Here is a 16,185-nt window from a genome sequence, read left to right as displayed (position 1 = left end):
AAGATTTTAGATGATATTAATAAGACAATATGGTTCACTGAATTACCACAGAATATTGCATTTTGCAAACAGAATATTCATCCTTTTGTAAATTCCATATAAACATTGGCTATGTACTTGGCCACAAAGAAGATATTAAAAATTAAAAAGCTATAAAAATTATGCAGGTAATTACATTTCCTGATCACAAATAAATTAAGTTACAGATGAATAATGAAAAGCACTAAAAAAACTGAAGTATTTAGACATTAAATGCTGAAATAATCCCTGGGTTGAAAACTGAGTTAAAAAAAACATTGTAGGTATTGCAGCAGAGAATTTTTAACCAAGTCGGTGAGAGACACCTAAAGCTCATAAGGAAAATGTATACCCTTCATTACATATATTATTCAAGAAGACTTAAAAAAGTGCAACCAAATTTTTTATTTGTAAAAATCAATAGTGAATAAACTCCTTCCAAGCTTGAGTAAAGAAAAAAAGAGAGCAAAATATACAAGATTAAGAAAGAGAAGAAATATGTAATCACAGCTGTGAAAGAGATTTGAGGGGCTTTAGGAAAATACTACATGAATCTATAGGAATATTGTACATCTAGAGTAGAGGTTGACCAACTTTATTTCTGTAAAGTGTCAAATAGTCAATATTTTCAGCTTTGTCACAAGATATATAGGCACTTCTATAACAGGAGAGAAATTTCCATAATTTCTTATTGGTGAAATCTAAAAAGTAATTTTACAGTTTTTTAAAATGAAAGACTACTCCGGTTTCGTCTTGGGGAGACAAACCATGAGAGAATCTTAATCTTAGGAAACAAACTGAGGGTTGCTGGAGTGGTGGGGGGTGGGAGGGATGGGGTGGCTGCGTGATGGACATTGGGGAGGGTATGTGCTATGATGAGCACTGTGAATTGTACAAGACTGATGAATTTTTAACCAAGTCTTTCACAGCTGTGATTACATATTTTTTCTCTTTCTTAATCTTGTATATTTTGCTCTTTTCTTCTTTACTCAAGCTTGGAAGGAGTTTATTCACTATTGATTTTTACAAATAAAAAATTTGGTTGCACTTTTTTAAGTCTTCTTGAATAATATATGTAATGAAGGGTATACATTTTCCTTATGAACTTTAGGTGTCTCTCACAGACCTGTACCCCTGAAACAAATGTATTAATACATTATGTTAATAAAAAAATTAAAATGAAAGACTACTAATGAGAAGAATGGAATTCTTTTTCATTTAAGATAATATTTCACTTGGCTGAGGCTGAGGTTTAAAGTTAGTGTTCCCTGTCAAATCAATTCCAAATGTGCATCTTTAAAACCTATTTTAGGTCACAGGCCATACAAAACAGATAGGGCCAGATTTAATCCAAGGGCTGTGGTTTTCCTGCCACTGATCTAGAGGAGATGGATTATTTCCATTCTATACACGCATTTCTGAGAATTAACCCAAAGAGAAATATAAAATCTATGGATATGTATAACTCAGTTGCATACAAGAGACTGGAAAAATGGCCAAAGATCTGCCCTTGGATCACAGGCCCAGCTGAGTTTTAAGAACATTTAATTCTAGTACTTCTTGAATTATTCTAGACCAAAGGAAAAGATGGAAATGTCTGCATTTTTTCTCATGAAACACTAGCAAGATCTTAATACCAAAGCCTAATAAAGTTGTACAAAAGAACGATGGTGACTTCTCACTAATATAAGTGCAAAAAATCTTAAGATATTAACAAATAAAGAAATTTACAGTGTTTCTACAAGTAATATATCATGATTAAATAGACTGTGATACTTTAGCAGCAAGTAAGAATTACCAACATAAAGACAGAAAGACTTATAAAATTGCAGTCTTTGTGAATAAAAATTTGTAACTGAGTTCTAATATAGGGAAGTACACTATTACTGTTGTTAATTTGATATGAAGGTTCTAACTGTGATATAAGAATAATACAGTATTTGTTATAAGGAAGAGATAACATTATTTGTAGATAATGTGATTGTTTGCCTATTAACTCAAATGACTCAAATGAAAAAAGACTAAAAGTCCCTAATAGAATTAGTAAGAATGCTGTTAGAGTGGGTGGTTACAAGAAAACTCATTGGCTCACCAAAAGAAATTTATTATAATGATAGCTTTGGATGCTAGAATTTTGAAATCAGGGTGTGGATGGGGCCATGCTCCCTCTGTACTCTGTAAGGGAACCCTTTTTTGCCTCTTCCTAGCTTCTGGTGGTTTGCTGAAAGTCTGGCATTGTGTTGCAACTGTATAACTCCAAACTGCCATCTTATGTAGTTTTCTGTGTATCACTGTGTCTTTATATGACCATTTTATAAGGATACTGGACATACTGTTTTAGGAACCCACCCTACTCCAGTATGACCTCATCTTAATTTTATCTCCAACAACCCTATTTCCAAATAAAGCCATATTCTGAGGTACTGGGGGTTAGGATTTCAATGTATCCTTTCATGGGGATACAATTCAATCCATAATAATGTTGAAGTACATAAAATTAAGACCTGAACAAAGAGGAATGTATATCATGTTCTTTGTTTTGCATACTTAGTAATGTAAAGATGTCACTTCCAAGTATGAATTTTATGAGTTTTATTTGCGTGTGTGTTTGTGTGTATTTGGGGAGGTTGTTGTCAGTGTGAACCGGATAATTTTAAAGCTTATAGAGAAAAATAAATGCCAGAGTCATAAACAACATGGATGGTAGAAATGTTCTGTATCTTGTTTGGATGTGGGTTCCATGAATATGTATGTTTGTCAAAAGGGTCAAACTGTATATATGGTATTTTTCTATTTTACTGTATGTAAATTGCATATTAATGAAAAAAATAAGGATATAATAAATACCAGAGGAATAACAAAACAAAGCTAATTAAGAATTCCCCGTTGGGTCTGGGGTGAGGGACTTGATTGTTCCTGTGCTGATACCATGCTGTTGTGATAACTAAATATTTAAAAATTGCTGTCAAATCAGTGCAGCTAACACAGTATGGAATTGGCATGGGAACAGACAAAAATCAGAAAAATAGACTAGTGAGTCCAGAATTCATCAGAATATATGAGAACTTACCACTCGAATACCATGAACAGATCATTTCATTAAAGGTGATAATTCATCTATGTGGGAAAATTTAGTATATAGTCTTAGAAGATTTGACTGTGTATGGGAGCTAAGGTTGGTTCTGTAACCAATACCATATTCAAAAAGAAACCATAAATGAATTGAAGATTTAAATGTTAAAATGTAGTAGAAAATTTTGAAAAATATTTATATAGTCCAGTGATTAAGGGTAACTTTTCAAAGAAGATAGGGAAACCCAACTGTAAAGGAAAGATGTATTTGACCACATGATAATTAAATGTTTTATATGAACATAGTAAAATTGGATTGTGAACTGGGAGAAAGCATTTGTAACATATAAGGCAGATAAAATGCTTCTATCTGAACTACACAGAACTCTTATGAATTCATGAATAAAAATCATCAAAAGCAATTGAAAACCAGGCAAAAGATAGTAATAAGAAAATGGTAAGAACAGAAGAAACCCAAATGGCCAATGGACATTTGAAAATATCTTCAACCTTAGTAGCAGTTAGAAGAAAACAAAGTAATGGTATATCTTTTTCATATATATGATTGGAAAATCTAAACCTAATATTGGCAAATGGGTTCTCTAATGCATTGCTTAGGAGATTTTTAAATTTATATCTATTTAGGGATGCCTGGGTGTCTTAGTCAGTTGAGCCTCCTACTCTTGATTTGCGCTCAGGTCAGGAGATCGAGCCCTGCATTGGGCTCTGTGCTGGGCGTGGATGGAGCTCGCTTAAGATTCTCTGTCTGTCCCCTCTTCCCCCGCCTCCACACTCTCTCAAAAAAGAAATACCTGCCTATATAATGTATGTAATTTAAAGTCATCATAAAAATTAATAATCTTGTACTGTGAAGATACCATGCTTAAACTGCTTTACAATTTTATGCAGAATGCAAGGGATTTATATAGGAAGAGGTTAAAAATGCCATTTCTTTTATATGTTTTCTTTGAGCAGGAAGCTTGAAAGATAAATGTGTGACTCAGTTCCTTTGAAATAAGATGGTGTATGAAGTGATTTTTATTTTTTAAAAAATTTATTTGAGAGAGAGCACGTGTGTGCACTTAGGGAGGGGCAGAGAGAGAGAGACTTTAACAGTCTACTTGCTGAGCGTGGAGCCCGAGATGGGGCTCATTGTCATGATCCTGAGATCATGACCTGAGCTGAAACCTAGAATCCCAATGATTAATTAGCTGTACCACCCAGGGGCCCCTGAAGTGATTTTTAAATAAAATACATGAAGTACTTTTTTGTTATTTATGACTTGATACTATTAGATGTTACTTAATAGTTTCTCCCCCACTTCTTTAAGGTTCTTGCATTAGTCTTTGTACGCAAACTCATGGATCTGTGTTTCACAAAGAGAGAACTTAGTTGGCTTGATGATCTCATGCCAGAAAGTAAGAAAAAGAAAGAAGATGACAAAAAGAAAAAAGAGAAAGAGGTAATTTACGCTATTCACTTGTTTAATATTTCGTACCACGTAGCAGGCACTCTCGTGGTCACTTTACAGGAATCTGCTCCTTTAGTCCTCCTAAGAACCTTATTATTATGAAGTGTAGGTACTTCTTTTATTTCCAGTTTACAAATAAGGAAACTGAGGCAGAGGTTATTAGGTAACTTGTTCAAAACATCGGCTCTTACCCATTTTACCAACTTAAGTTGCCTCTCCAAAGCCCTGACCCAACAATAACCTTTTAAAAATTATGTATCACATGAGTACTTATTTTTAACAGTGAGAGAATTTAGCAGTGTTTAAAACATAGGTAAAGCATAGGTAACACAAGCACATTAAATACATAAGCACATTGTAGTGTACATTTTAATAATCTGACATATACATAATGACAAAAAGGACTTCAATCTTTTTATAAAAAGTACTATTAAACTCTAGTCTTAATATGTGGTATTATGTACCATTAGTTAATTTGTATACAGAGATTTACCTGAATATTTTATTCTGAATTTGATATTTTTTAAATAACCAGCTCAATGCTATTAGTAAGAATGAAAAGTAGAAACCGAACATGTAGCATAGATGATTGTATTGATTTTAGTACCCTACTCAGTTTTCCCATTAAGAATATTGTTTGAAAATCAAAGATAAGAAGAAAGATACACATTTTAAATATTGTGGTGTGTTTAAATAGAGATCTCACAATTACTTTTTCCCCCTAATTTTTGAGAGAAAGCAACATAATTTATGCCTTATTATATTGCATAATACTTATGGAAATGCATTTATTAAAACTTTACGGACAACTGGGTTTAAGCCTTGGGATTTTTTTCATAGTTTGGATTGATCATTTAGTGCTGATTTATGGCAAAATTACTCATTTTATGTTTACTTTTTGACAACAATTATGACTAATTAGGATACTAACTGGAACAGTAGTTTGAATTGAGCCTCCAAAATTTTTAAAAGATTTTTGTTTTCTTTAAAACTATATCATATATGTAAATGTTTATGAGCTTTTGGTGAATTTTCAAAGAGGATGCAATTCATTTATTAAAATACTTAGGTTAAAATTACGTGTTTATTACTTTCTTTTTAAGTTAGAATAAGGTTCAGTGTATATAACAGAAGACAAAAGTAAAGAAGGCTTAAGCACAAGATGTCCTGTAGACATCTTGAGAAGAGTAAGTGATCTAGTGGGATGGCCCCACAGAGTTGTCTGGAGCTCCCGTGCTGCTGTCCTCCCGGCCTCGGCACACAGTTTCCATTCTCAGAATCACCTAATAGGTCAAGATGAATGCTGAGCTTGAGCTCTCATGTTCGCATTTGAGATGGCAGGAAGGAAGGGGGTGGGGTGAGAAAGCAAAATGGGCTTTCCCCTGCTATCCTGTTTTTTAAGAAGTCTTTCCAGAAATGCCATCCAGTAAGTTCCACTTGTATCTCATGGCCACATGGAGTAGCAGGGAATGCTGGGAAATTTAGCAATGGTTTTATTTTTTTTAAATGATTATTTTTTAAAAGCTGGGCGTATTGCCACCTACAAATAGTGGGGTTTCTAGTGGTAAGAAAGCAGAGTATAGCTCTTCCAGTCCATCCTGTCATGTCCCCAGTAATTATGATACCAGGATTTTGGGTCATGTCTCCAGTGTAAATTGTTCTCCACCAGGGGTGACACTTCTCCTCAGGGTTCATATTTCCGTGTTTGAGAAATTTTTGATTGTCAGAATTGGACGGGCATCCAGTGGGTAGAGGTCTAGGGTGCTACCAAACATCCTGCATGTACAGGACTGCCCCTTACTACAAAGAATTGTTTGGCCCTAAATGTCAGTATTGCTGAGATTGAGAAACCCTGCCTTATCCAAATGAGGTTTTGCTTATATTGTATTGTAATGCAAGCCATCAGATTTCACAAAATTTTATCTCTTATTATATACTACTAATTTGATAATAAAATTTATGTAAATTGATTTTAATGTAGTATTCATGATTAACGTAAAGGAGTGAAAGTTATAACCATTTAAAATTTAGCCTTTACAAGTGGTTGTTTTCTCTTGTGCTACCAGTATGTGTTTATAATAGTAAAAGGAATTTTTCAGTCATGGCAAATATGTTTTAAATATATTGTCAGTTTGGGTTTCTAATTCTTGAAGATTTTATATATTAATTGGTCCTCCTGGAAATATTCTGTGAAAAGTAATTTTTTCATGTATGTGCTCTGAAGGAAGCTGAACGAATGCTTCAAGCTGATGATGACACTGTGCACCTTCCATTTGAAGGGGGAAGTCTCTTACAGATTCCAGTTAAGGCCCTAAAATATAGGTGAGATAAAACTATCTTGTAAAATGTATATTTTTATACACATCAAGTACATGAATAAGCCATGTAATGCTTTGTGATCTCTATTTTTAAAAAGCAGTGATCTCTGTTTTTAAAAAGATGACAAAACCGGTATCTGGCATAATGCCAACAACTAAAGGGGGTCTTCAGGAATTTGAAAGGGAAGTTCTCACGGTTCTTCCCCTCGCAGGTTTGTAGGCAGGAGTGAAGAAAAAGCTGGACTTGGACCAGAGCCTGAAACCAACTTCCATGCCAAGCAGACAAGAGTTACTTGTCTTGCATCACTCCTTCTGTTTAAATGAAGCTTAAGATCGGTATAGCTTTTCCCTTTCTGTCCTTTATTAGGCCTGCATCAGTGTAGTACATTTTCTGATAACCTTCCAAATTATGACTATGTTTAGAGGCCCTGGAGTTCAAAGGTGTGACTTGACTATTGGCAGTGAGTCCTCATATTATGAAAAAGTTGAGTTCCGTATATAGCTTATTTTGTATGACTTTGGTGATTTACTTATAAATTTAAGAACTAAAGACAGTGGTAAATTCTTCTGTTTACTTTTTTGTAGTTTTAAAAGATTAAAAACCTATATTATTTATGCATGTATCTGATTCCTATTTCCATATCCTATTTCTGATTAGCTATTGATAGTAGAAAAGTCAGTTTTAGAATGTATATATAGATTCCTTCCCTGACCAGTTAATGGAAAAGGTTTGTTGGTATTTATTAACTTGGGTTTTTTTTCATTTTTAATTAATCTTTATAGTTTTTACAGAGGTCTTATTTAGACTTACACATGTTGGTTAGTTTTGATAAATGAATTCATCAAGTAATGTTCCTTTATACTTTTTACTATTAATTTGCATCATTGGTATTACTCTGTGTCACGTTTCATGACTTTCCCTCAAATCTTTCTTATATACTTTAAATGCCAAGTATAGACATCTTAATATACCCAGCTATAGTGCTCTGCTTTGCTGGATTGTATTAATGTTTATTAAACAAATTAATATATTAACTTTGTTGTACTTATAAAAAGAGTATAGGAACTACCATGATGGTTATTAGTGACTCATCAATTTGCTGAGATTATTCGCCACCTAGTTTCTGTAGGTCCTGCATTATCACTTTCTCAGTATGATTATACATGGGCCTTGATAAATTTAAGTGGAATGTATACTTATACTGTCTGATGTTTAACAAAAAGAATGATTATCTGTATATTTACTTTTCTTTTTAAGCGATGACATAGGCCAAGATTAATGCTGCTTTGCTTAAAATTTGAACATTAAGAATGCCGGCAATTGGCTGACCTGTTTATCTGTCATAATTTAAAATCTTAAGTAGCTTTGGATTACTTGCCATGAAAATCAAATGAGATAATAAAGAAAAACATTTAGAAACTATAAAACTCTATAAAATATGAAAGTAATTGATTTAATGTAGACAGATTTTTTTTTTTTTCATCTCGTTTCATTTTGGGAAAAAACAAAACATGTACTGTCTTTAAAAAAAGGTCTTAATTTCTACTAATGGGAAAGTTCTTAGAGGGGGACGTTTGAAGCTAGAAAGTGCTTCAGGAATGTCTCTCTTCAGTTATTTGAAGTTGGCAACCAGCCAGAGAAACATAGAGTAGGTAGGCTTTGCCCTTGTGAATTTGGGTATTCAAATTTTGTGCACTTTAAAAAAATTGACCCAGTAAAGCACCTTTCCTAGAGATTCTGCAGTGACCATGTCACATTTCTCTGCAGTCTTATATTTTAAATGACATTTAGATTTAAATTGTGAACAAAGCTAGTGCTTTCTAAAATGACTGCCATTTAGTTATTTATCATGTAGCTGCCATCACATTGTGAACCTAACGCCTAATTTGACATTTGTATTTGTCACTTGCATGCATGAAATATTACTCTTTGGTGAAGAAAAAGGACTTGCAGATATATTTCTATTAATTTCATAGTACTTTCATATTACTTGTGGCTGACAACCTTGAGCCCAAAATTATTTATGGATATTATCATTGTTGGATTTGGGGTCTCAAATGAATTTTGTAGTATTTTATAGAGACAGGGAATGATTACATTTATCCCTTACAATGAAAGGACAATATTTTGTTCTTTTGATTTTGAATTTTGATAAGTTTGATAGAATAACACTTTGACACTAAAAATGTGAATGTCAGCTGAAAGTGATATTTATAAGCCTGTTTTTGTGTTATCTGTTCAGATATTTTCAGAGCTTTATTTTTAAAGTGTCGTCTTTTCCATAATTCTTTTTAATGATTTTTTTAATTATTAAAAACTAGTTTTTTTAATCATAATCTTAAGTTTTCCTTACATACTTTGGATCTTTAGTTAATGAAAGTGAAATTTGTGCCAGTTATCAAAGTTTTCTAATTGACTTGAGGCTGTATTTTTTTATTACTGTTTTTTATTACTATTTTTTTATTAACATATAAGAGGCTGTAGTTTTTATATTTCATGTATTCATTTGTTATTTCAATAATACGCTTATAGCCAAGATGATCATCTTTGGGCTTCATTGCCAATTTAATTAATCTTACTCCTAGTTTTGATTATACAGAAGGATGTAATTCCCCATGAAACCTTTCTAACAGAACTCTGAAATTCTGATATTTTGCTAGACCTTGGTTTAAGTGCATGACAAAGAGTTTTCTCAATTTTAAGTTGATGAAGACAAATATTATATAGTTAAGAGTGACAGTATTAATGCTTTTGCAAGTACTGAATACTAACCAAAAAGTGTATTTGTTCTTCAGTGTTGATCCCTCAGTTGTTAACATATCAGATGAAATGGCCAAAACTGCACAGTGGAAGGCACTTTCCATGAATACTGAGAATGCCAAAGTAACCAGATCTAGCACGAGGTAGCTGTAACTCTTTACGCATTTTCTAACTGTAGCCAATTTTCAGTTGACTTATGGATAGATAGCTATTTCATAAAACCATTAAATGTAACTCAGTTTGCATAAGTTATATTCTTTTGACAAAGCCATCCTTTTTCTCTTCTTTCCGTCTTCCTTTTATCTGTCTATCCATCATTTTACTGAATACTGGAAATAATGATATAAGTGCTGATAGGTTACTTTTTAAATTCATAATTGCCTGTTTCCAAAAAGAATTTGAGCCATTTTATAATAAAAATAAATATTATACATATGGCAGTATGGAATAAGTATATCAAAGATCAAAACCATATAAGAAAGATAATTACTAGGGGTTACATAAATGCTCTTAAGTAAACACTACCGCAGTCATGCTTTCTGATGGTCCAGGAAAAAAGACAGACATGATTGTTTTCCTTGTTTTGTTTTTAGCCTGCCGTGTCTTCAGATGAGGTTTAACATTTTACTCAAAGATAGTTGGAAGAAATTTTTAATCCATAGATATAAACGCCATTCGGTTTTATAATGGACCACATATTCTGTAACAATTTTCATAACTCCTTTCTTAGATTTCTTGTTAGGAAGCCATTTTTTCTTTCTTTTACCCTGACTTTAAGGCCTGAATCTAAGGGATTCTAGTTTGATAACCATTAGTACTTTAATTCTTTGGGTCTGTGGAGAAATGAGGTATTATCCTGTAGTGCACTCAGGCATTCATATTCCACAAATACTCTGTGTGCACTTTGTGCCAGACACTGTTGGGTGTCCGTATACTCTGCTTGGACATCAGATCGAAACTTCTCTGGGCAAATGGTCACTAGCTGCTTCTGATGGATTATTGTCTTTCTGGCCACTGTCTTTTGATAGTAATTGGTTAGGTTTTATTCATTTCTTCCCCACCTCTTCTTAGAGCTTTGCTCCTACTTAATCTCTATTATACCCCCTGGCCTCCTTTTTTTTTTTAATCATTTCTTGATTTCTGATTCTCTAAGCTGGACTGTTTCCTTTCTTCTGTCTTTGATCTTAAGTTTTTTAAATTTAACTCTTCGTCACTTTGATTATTCCATGCAGCTAGAATTTAGTTTGATGCTCTTTTCATTCTTAATAATTTTTCACACCTTGTCAGCACTTGTGGCCCAAATTATTAGTATAGTTATAAATGTAAAGACCTTACAATAATATTGTATATTATATGGTAATATAAAAGTATCTTTTATACTTCTGCCTTTCATTCAGGTTGCCCCTCAATTCCAAATCACAGGGGAAGAAAGACAATGTTTGGGTTATGTCATTTAACAGAAAAAATGTTTGGAGGTCCTTCCTTCAGTCTTATCTGGAGAAGGCAGCAAACCACAGTGTGTTCTTCTACATTTGACAGCTTTTTCAAAACACAGATATTCATATGTTACAATTAAATCAGTCACTTAAATCCATGGACATGGAATCATTGTATTTGATATTAACTTGAAAATATAGAGTATATGTGTTTTGATTTTGTATTTGTGAACCAGATTTGGGGAAAGTTTGTAAATCTGTTATATTTTGCAGAAAATTATTTGATGCTTATCTATATTAACAAAGATTGCTTTTTTAATGGATTTGTCAGTGAAATGTCACCTGCTACAACTATTTTTAAAAATACAATGACTAATTTTAAGAAACTCCTTTTCATTTGTAAGAAAAACATGAATTTCCGTGGCAAGCATATCCATTAAAAAAAAAACTAAGAATTTTTAATATTTATCTTTCCAATCAAATTCACTGATAGGAAAAGAAAGCAGTAAAATAATAATAGCGAGTCATATGTTAATAAATAGTCCTTTTAGTCATTTCAGAAGGCTTATTACAGATACTAAGTGTTGGCCATTTTTTGAATGTAATATTTGTCCATTTCAAAATCATTTATTCTCATTTTTTGTCTTAAATAGCCCTGAAAAACCTGTGAGTGTGAAAATAAATTTTGAAGATGAACCAACAAAGAAATACATGGATGCTGAAACTTCGTTATAGAATTGAACCAAGAGGAATTATATACATAGCTATACAGATATATATATATATATATATATATAATGTGTGTATTTCATGTCACTATATATAACAATATTGTATGTCATGCTGTTTATGCGTGACTCCTGGGTTTTTTGAAGTAGTGTCTGAAGTTTGTTAGGAACACCATGGAGACTGTGTATATAATGAAATGGTCTCTTAGAAATGAGGTACATGGTTCTTAATATTTATTCTGTTGAAAAAAAAATTTTCTATTCTGCAGCAGAAAGATGTGGGGAAATGCATTCAATCTACTTTTCCTTTAAATCTATTTGTTCATCAGTGGTAATTCATACCAACTTTAGGTGATGTACTTTGTCCATGTATTTATAATTTTTATTGAGTTACTGAAAATTTTTACATATTACTTCACTTCTGTTCATTCCTTATGGGAAGAACAGGGAGTCTTTATGCCAGTGTTGTGGGAGAAAGGGTAACATGTCATGGCTTCTCTGTATGTGTGTTTCATTTATGCAGATGTCCATCATGTTTCACAAGCAGTGGAGAGTTTTTGGCTGTAAAGGTAGAACAATAGAAACTTTCTAGATAAGAACTATAGTTTTGACCTTTTTGTTTTTAAAATTTATTTTAAATCTTAAAACTTCCACATCTAGGTTTCTATTCTGATAGACAAGTGAAATTGCAGGTGATTTTTATAATTTAACGCCATACCAGTCATAACTTTATGGATTTTAGAAGCTGTAAAATGCCAGTGATAATAGTTAAATTTTGTTGCCTTTGTAGAAATTAATGTAGAATCCTAATGCTTTATAAGAGCCCCAGAATGCCCACTCTGTTTTCTGCCTTTGCTTTTACTTAAAATGTGGTTAAGTTTATATCAGGTTCAAGTTCTTGATTATTTTTTATTACAAGTAATATGACTAAGTAATCAGGAGTCACAATTCTCTTAATGGGTTTATGATCAGTATTACTTTATTCTAAAGAATTACCTTTCACTTTCTTGTTTACGTTGTTATTCTTTCTATGGTATAGATAATATTTAATAGATTGCTATCTGTGATCTCATTTTAAACTATTTTATTTATTTTAATTGATATGATACTTAAATATTATAAACATTTGAAAAGGTAACAAATACAGAATAATTTAAATTGTTAATGTAAATAGTTGGTGCTCACTTGCATTTATGGTTTATTATCTTTGAAAGCAGTTGACAGATTTTACATCTTTGATATAAAGCACTGCCATATTTGTATTTTAAAAGGAATTTAGACATTTTATGTATAGCTCAGATTGATGGCATTCTTTCTAATTTGTGTTGGTATTTGTTACTTAGTTTCTGCTTTTCTGAGCTATCTTTTTAACTTCTAGCTAATCTTTTTAGTCATCTTTTATATACTCTTAGCTCTACATGAAATAAATAAATGTTATTCTTGTTAAGCCTGTAGGACTGGATGAATGGGGTTGTGAAAGTGATTTGGCAAGAGGATAATTTACAAAAACCAAATGAGTATTGAGAAGCCACAGAAATACCGAAATTGTAACATGAATATTAGGATGATAATTTTAATGAAATTCCAATGCTCCCTTTAATCATTTGTCATTAAAGTACAAAAGTATGAACAATTGATCTTATAAAGGATCATGAGGAATGCCAAAAGCTGATATTTTAGCAATTCTGAAGTGTTTTTAATCCATTCTAAACTACTTGGTGGCTGATACAATTTCCCCATCTGAGACCATATTTTCAGATTCTAGTTAAAGGATTAGACTGCTGCCTCAAATGAGAAGTTGGAAATGTAGCTACTTTTCTTTAGAAAATAGAGCAGGCATCATTTGGTACTGCCTGGAAAAGAGTTAAGACTCTATTGGCAATTGATAATCGAGTATTACCCACGGTGCTTATTATTCTTTATGAGCTTCCATTGAAATGATTTCTATTATCCATAGCAGCATAATCATTTCCAAAGACCCCAGTATTTGCTGCTATATTTTGTAAACTCCCCTGATGTACCTGAACAAGGGGATTTCCTCACATCATTTCTTTGTGTCTGGACATCTTAGGGTTAACAAATGTGCTTATTTTACAGGAAGGGATTTTAAAATTTAAACTGAAAACTACCTGGGATCATAGTGTTTCTGTGATTTTTTTTTTTTAATTATGTATAGTAATTGTCCAGTGCCAGAAAAACCATGACTTGCAAAATACTTTGCACTCAAAATGTTTTTACTGTTTCTAATTGTTAATGGTTTCTGCTTTCTTTTGACTACTTGACTTAACAAAATGATCTGATATGACTACTCCATTGAAGAGCAAAGGTAACTCGTGTTTATTAAGTAATTAACTGCTTGTTCTACATGTTTATGATATTTTTCCACTATTTTTGAACAATTACAATCATGGATAGTGTTCATTGCGAGACAGTGAAAAATTTACTACATAATATTAATTTTTAAATGTTGCCTTAAATAGGTGTAAATGAGCAGTAGTAATTGCAATATACTGATTTACCTCAAGGTGCAAAATAATTAAACCTGTACATACTCCATTTACAAAATAAATTAATATAAACAGCCCTGCACTTTCTTAGATGCCTTGGTTTCCAGGATGGAGCTTAGTGCTACTGAATACCCTGGCTACAAAGCCACCTCAGGATATTCTTCTCTCCACCCTATTTTATTTATTTATAGATGTCTGTTTACAGAGACTATAATAAATCCTGATGTTGACCATCTGAAATTTACTTTCTTTTGAATGCTGTTTCACTCTAAAATAGCAGCTTTTGAGGAAACAATGAACTTCCTTATGATAAAAGGATGATTATATATTCTCTTAAAATATTAGATATGCTGAAGTGAAGCACACAGTCTTTCTAGTTGTGTGTGTGTGTGTGTGTGTGTGAGAGAGAGAGAGAGAGAGAGAATGATGTTAAAAATCTTAAATCTCTTCAGTTGTTGAAAAAAGCTGTGGCGTTTCAATGTTCATATTTGCCAAGTCTTTGTAAAACGTGGGACAAAATTTATGTGCTAATGCATGGATTTATAAAGCAGGTTTCTTCACCACTCAAAATTACTAATTTTTGTTTTCTCCATCCAAAAAGCATTTCTGTTTCTTCCTCATACTTCAAGTTTATGTATGTATATAATAGCTTTCTAAGTTTTTCCTTTCACAAAGACAGGTTCAAAGTTCTGTAAAATGTAAAATCATTTCTGAAACTGAGGTATTACACCAGAGCTTGCTGTTTTTCAAGGATCATATCATGTACGTCAGTTCTTTAAATGTGCTCAACATGTGAATCCTGTTCTAAAGTGCTCAGATTTTGGATGTGTAAGCCATTGATACAACATTGTAATTCAAAAATGTTTAAATTAAATAACTTAATGTTTTAAATTTATTTATGTAGATTACATCATTGTTATCATATATAATACAAATGTGTGAAAAGTCTTTTGGTTTAGTCCAACAATTATTTATTTTTTAGAAAGTAAGCTTAAAGATTTTAAGGACATTGAAAATTAAAAATAGTGTTCAAAATTCAAAATTTGGCAATTTTAATGTAAAGTTGGTTCTTTTCTAACATACCAGAAAGTAATATAAGTATCGATAATAGGAAAACATATAGTTGGAAATGGAATCATCTAAAGATGATTTTTAAACTTTAATTAGCACATACTGACTTCTACAGTTGACTTACAGTAATTGTTAAACCCTAGTGGTTTTTTAATCAGATTTTGTGCATTGATTGATTTTTGTGTTGTGGCTTTTCTTTTGTTGCTTTAATATTAAAAATCTGGGGGGTTTTTGTTTTGTAGGGGGTTATCTTCCAATGTTTACTATGTTTGAATAAATAGAAATTGAATTTTATTGTTCATTTATATAGTACTTGATAGCTTGGTATAATTTCACAGTACAGTTCTAATTTTTATGACTTTTATAATTACAATGATAATATTTTCTTTTGTAATAAAATACAAGGTAAATTAAACATTTAAAACGTGGAACTGGTATTTTTCATTTATATGAAGTACAAGTCTCTACCAAGTCTATAATGTGAACGATCCTGCCTTTCAAATTTGTTTCATAATTGTTAGAAGAAAATTATTTTTTAGAGATGTTATTGAAGTTGAAAGAGCAATAAAAGTCTACTGAATTAGTTGTTGGATATTGTCTTTACTTTGTACTTTATTAGAATTGCTGCTTATCTTATGCAGAGGGATGGGGGATGAAGGAAAATAGGTGATTTCTGTTTCCTGCTTCCTAATATTCATATGCTTCAGTAAGGAGACAGAAAAGAAGGTGGAACAGAGCATTGTGTGTTTCACAATGACTTTTTAATAGTTAAGAGATATCTAAATTAAAGCCTTTTAAGAGTA

The 16,185-nt window shown here is 32.0% G+C and overlaps 1 protein-coding gene across 3 annotated transcripts in view; it reads left to right on the top strand.

Moving 5' to 3' along the window:
- The window catches only part of SLC4A7 (solute carrier family 4 member 7), a 98,066-nt gene extending 85,141 nt beyond the window's left edge, over positions 1-12,925 (top strand). Inside the window, exons 23-26 of one of the 3 annotated variants that reach the window (XM_028099106.2) lie at positions 4,421-4,552; positions 6,786-6,883; positions 9,676-9,783; positions 11,730-12,925. In XM_028099106.2, coding sequence (XP_027954907.1) covers positions 4,421-4,552; positions 6,786-6,883; positions 9,676-9,783; positions 11,730-11,811 — 420 coding nt within the window. In that variant the 3' untranslated portion in view covers positions 11,812-12,925. The remainder of the gene's footprint in view (positions 1-4,420; positions 4,553-6,785; positions 6,884-9,675; positions 9,784-11,729) is intronic. The other 2 variants (XM_028099103.2, XM_028099105.2) reach the window with 2 other exon arrangements.
- The last annotated feature ends 3,260 nt before the right edge of the window (positions 12,926-16,185 follow it).

Source organism: Eumetopias jubatus, unplaced genomic scaffold (assembly GCF_037043125.1).
Source record: "Eumetopias jubatus isolate StellerSeaLion01/CBP00866 unplaced genomic scaffold, mEumJub1_p1.0 scaffold_1, whole genome shotgun sequence".
Taxonomy (NCBI): domain Eukaryota; kingdom Metazoa; phylum Chordata; class Mammalia; order Carnivora; family Otariidae; genus Eumetopias; species Eumetopias jubatus.
This window is presented reverse-complemented; position numbering and strand designations above follow the sequence as displayed.